Source organism: Armigeres subalbatus, chromosome 2 (genome assembly GCF_024139115.2).
Source record: "Armigeres subalbatus isolate Guangzhou_Male chromosome 2, GZ_Asu_2, whole genome shotgun sequence".
Taxonomy (NCBI): Eukaryota; Metazoa; Arthropoda; class Insecta; order Diptera; family Culicidae; genus Armigeres; species Armigeres subalbatus.
This window is the reverse complement of record NC_085140.1, coordinates 159067283-159071918: the sequence shown is the minus strand read 5'-3', so window position 1 is coordinate 159071918 and position 4636 is coordinate 159067283. Positions and strand designations below refer to the sequence as shown.

Genomic DNA, 4636 nt, shown 5'->3' with positions numbered 1-4636 from the left:
ATATGATGGATTTCAAAAACTCCACAGACCAAGCGATAGACTTATTTAGATTTTTCAAGTACCTTTTAGCCGCAGAAATATAACCAGAGAAAACGTCTCAGTAGGCGTGAAAAAATGAAGTTAGGTGACAACTAGTGCAAGAATTTTCTCAGACAGTTAATTTGAAAATATTTATTTATTCCTATAACGTCATTTGTTGCTAAATTTGTATATAATGTAAATACTATATTGAAAATTATCAATAAAGAAGTTTTATTAGGATGTAAAATTGTAATTTAAATAATCATCCTAGAATATATTCTAACATGAAAGTAAAGTTGGTTTATTGTGGTTAGATCGCCGTTTGAAAGCTCGTAGGAATTGTCGAGCTACTGAATCGTAATCTTCAAATTACTAACTAATTTATCCAATATTTAATATATAATGTATTCTAGGTTTAAAGCAAATCAGTAGAACCTTCAAAGATCAGTGTGTAGCTTTACATTCCATTTACGGCGATCGCAACACCTATGGTTTTCTGAACCTATCAAGGTTTTTGGGAATGCTACGAGATTTCTAGAATTTTTATGTCAGGGCTGAGCGTCAATGAACATCATTTGAAATATTTAAGTCGTATCTGGTAGGCCAATTTGCGAACAATATACATTAGTTGAGTCGAGCGAAAATTATAAACATTCTGATAGGACTGTAAAAATAGAAAAGTTAAACATGGTTAGCCCCCCCTAGAATTTTTCATTAGTTACGCCAATGCGGAAGGGTACGATGGCAGAGCATGTTGCAAGAATGCCGGACAGCAACCCTGCAAAGATGGTGTTCGCTTCCGATCTGGCAGGTACGAGACGGCGTGGAGCGCAGCGAGCGAGGTGGGCAGACCAGGTGGTAAAACGACTTGGCGAGCGTGGGGCGTAATCGAGGATGGAGATATGCGGCCTCGAACCGTGTATTGGGGCGTAAAATTGTTGATTCAGTGTTATCTGTATAGATGTAAACTAAATAAATGAAAATTAAGTAGGATGCAAGCCATTTAAGCAGTCCCGGCTCGGTATAACACATTTTCAGAGTGGACTAGCTCTGAATAATTATCGTACGAGAAAGGCAAAATGAAAATAATATATCGAACTCTTAGAAAACTGAATTGTCTTCTGATTATTATATATTTCAACTTCGACCACGTGAAAATGTGCTAAATATGCTGGTAAATTGGAGAATTTGCTTTACATCTCAAAGATATGAACACAATGTTATCATCGATTATTACTTCTAACCCAATCCAATACTAACTCATATCATTAAATCACATTTCGCGCATCCAGTTTATTTTGATAATTCGTAAACAAGCCATCACAACCACAAATTCAAATCAGCATGCTCAATAATCTTTCCCGCGTATCTATCTGCTCTCCACAAGGCAGTCGCTATTTGTGATTTGTGCGTTGCTGAAGCTAGTTGCTCAGCCATTTTGAGTTAGTTGTTAGCTGACTTGCCTAATGAATCCCAAAATACTCATTATTGGTGCCGGTGCGTCCGGAATCGCGGCCGCTACACGTTTTTACGAAAATGGCTATCGTAATTTGGTCATTCTGGAAGCTGAGAATCGATTAGGTGGTAGGATTCATACGGTACCTTATGGGGCGAACGTATTGGATTATGGCGCTCAATGGTAAGATTTGAAAGAGTTGACGATGGTATATTGATAACACGTGTCCTTTCAGGGTCCATTCGAACGTGAAAAACGTTGTATATGATATGGCGGCAAAGTACAACTTAGTAGAGATAGAAGATCATCGTGAAGATGAGCTATGCATCAAATCAAATGGGGAAGAAGTGCCAATTGATGTATCCAATTTAGTGGTGGATGTATTAGAACGTTCAATAGATGACGAAGAAAAGGTGAAACAGTATAAAAAATCGCTTGGTGATTACTACACGGAAAGGTATTACTTATCTCATAGATAACTATGTAATAAATCTCATAGAATCTGTTAGCTTTCAAGAAGCGTTGCAGGGTGGCAAGTTCGGCGACATCGATAACGAAACGTGTAATCAAATCTTTCAATACTTTCTGAAATACCATCATACCTACAATGCTGTAGATAGCGTATTTGATATGTCTGCAGCAGGGCTGCTGGAATTCGTGGATTACCAAAATGAATATCTTATAAATTGGCGAACACGTGGTTTCAAAACTATTCTTGATCTATTAATGGTGAGTATGAAATGTTTATCGAGCAATTGATTCAATCTCATGAATTTGAAATTAACTTTCACTATTTAACTTTGTTGATAAACTCGTTAATGGAATGGAACGGTATGAATTCCTCAAATAGTGACATGGAATAAATTGCTTGACGTAAAATTTATTGTTGATCATGCATAACTTCAAGATATCATCTACATCTAAGCATGTGGCCATAAGAAAATCAATCTGTTGAAAAACTATTCATTAGACACTTCCACAGCTATTAACTGTGAGATCTCTAAACCAAGCTACCATTTCTGCATTCGTATATAATGAGACAAACATGATAAAATATTTTTGCCCAGGGAAGTCAAGACAACTTCCAACCCAGCCACCCTCAGCGAGATCTTGATTTGATGTAGCTGAATATTGTTTTGAAATAAAAATTAAATTTGAATGCAAGTTTGTGCGGTATAAATAAGTGGATAAAACTCACGCTTTATTTATCCTGCTGAACTTTGAAATTTGAAAAAAGCCCTCTATTTTTAGTAAGTTTATTTATCAGAATGTACACTATTTCTTTAAATTTTAATCTATTACAGAATCGATTTCCGGAGCAAAATTCAACATCAATACCAATTGAAGACTTTGTATTATTCAACAAACGAGTAGTCAACATAAATTATTGCAAGGAGTCTATCCAATCCATCATTGTGACTTGCAGCGACGGTCAGTGTTACACTGCAGATCACGTGATCGTTACTGTATCACTTGGTGTCCTGAAAGAGATTTACCGTACGTTGTTCACCCCATGTATACCTCAACTACAGCAAAATGCCATAGAAGGACTTTATATTGGCCTAGTAGACAAAATGGTACTGCAGTTTGACGAACCTTTTTGGCCAGCTGGATGGCGCGGTTTCGCTATGCTGTGGAACGAACAAGATCTGAATGATCTTCGCAATTCCGATAAAAGTTGGATCGAAGGCGTTGCAAGTTTTTTCGTTCCTGAATATCAACCCAATCTGCTGGTCGGTTGGGTTCACGGGAAAGACGCCAGAACCATGGAGAAACTCTCGGAAAGTGACGTCATTGAGGGATTGTTGTTTGTGCTTAAAAAGTTTTTGGTGAAATTCAACATTCCTGAGCCAAAATCATTTACTCGTAGCACCTGGTACACGAATAGGAATTTCCGTGGATCGTACTCTAGCAGATCAATGAAATCGGACGCTTTGAATGCTAAGGCCGCTGATTTGGCACAACCCCTGTTGAACTCCCTACAATTGCCAGTGGTACAGTTCGCAGGTGAGGCCACACATCCTCAGTATTACTCAACGGTGCAGGGTGCCATAGAAAGTGGTTGGAGAGAAGCTGATAGATTAATTGCAAGTTACAGGAACAACAGAACAACAGTTAGCAAATTATAAACGAGATGTTTAAAGCAATAAAATTGATTTAACAAGGTAGGAAAATTAAATTGTGATCTGTTGTAGCTTCATTTAGAATTGTATACGTATTTTTTAAAAATCCGTTTGTCTCTATCTAACTCGCTCCAGGATACATATATGTAGAAGATGATAACAAAATTTTATGATTTGATGATAACAATTGTTTGTGCTCTACGCGATTCTACAGAAATTGATCACTAATGATAGAAATTTCTTTTCCGCGCTTTCCAAATCTGGGGCCCTTCTTAGCCGTGCGGTAAGACGCGCGGCTACAAAGCAAGACCATGCTGAGGGTGGCTAGGTTCGATTCCCGGTGCCGGTCTAGGCAATTTTCGGATTGGAAATTGTCTCAACTTCCCTGGGCATAAAAGTATTATCGTACTAGCTTCATGATATACGAATGCAAAAATGGTAACCTTGCTTAGAAACCTCGCAGTTAATAACTATGGAAGTGCTTAATGAACACTAATCTACGAGGCGGCTCTGTCCCAGTGTGGGGATGTAATGTCAATAAGAAGAAGAGCTTTTCGAATCTCCCGTACCATGTGATGACACGAGCACGTCCGATGAACACTTATCAAATATTTATGCAACGCGTACTTTAGGGGGGAGGTGTTTTCTTACGCACCATATAAATAAAAAAATCATTTGAATAAAAAAAATACAGCAATATTGAAGAAAAACCCGGAAAATCCGAACGTAAAAAATTTGAAAGCAATAGAGTGCTGCTCAAATAGATCTTCCAGGGATGGAGTCCATAGAGGAATGAAAAATATCTCCCACTTATCACCTCTGTACGAGACGGACGAGAACAGCTTCCCTGGGAAGCTTACCAGACTGATCAAAGCAACGATGGATGGTGTGCAAAACTGTGTGAAGATTTCGGGCGAACAGTCCAGTTCGTTCGAATCGCGCCGGGGACTAAGACAAGGTGATGGACTTTCGTGCCTGTTGTTCAACATTGCGCTAGAAGGTGTCATGCGGAGAGCCGGGTGTAACAGCCGGGGTA

The 4636-nt window shown here is 38.5% G+C and overlaps 1 protein-coding gene across 1 annotated transcript; it reads left to right on the top strand.

Moving 5' to 3' along the window:
- Positions 1-954: 954 nt before the first annotated feature.
- Positions 955-4416, top strand: LOC134215372 (spermine oxidase-like). Its single transcript, XM_062694578.1, has 4 exons — positions 955-1660; positions 1713-1934; positions 1987-2206; positions 2782-4416. The coding sequence occupies exons 1-4, from the start codon at positions 1488-1490 to the stop codon at positions 3604-3606; spliced, it is 1440 nt and encodes a 479-aa protein (XP_062550562.1). The 5' UTR covers positions 955-1487; the 3' UTR covers positions 3607-4416.
- The last annotated feature ends 220 nt before the right edge of the window (positions 4417-4636 follow it).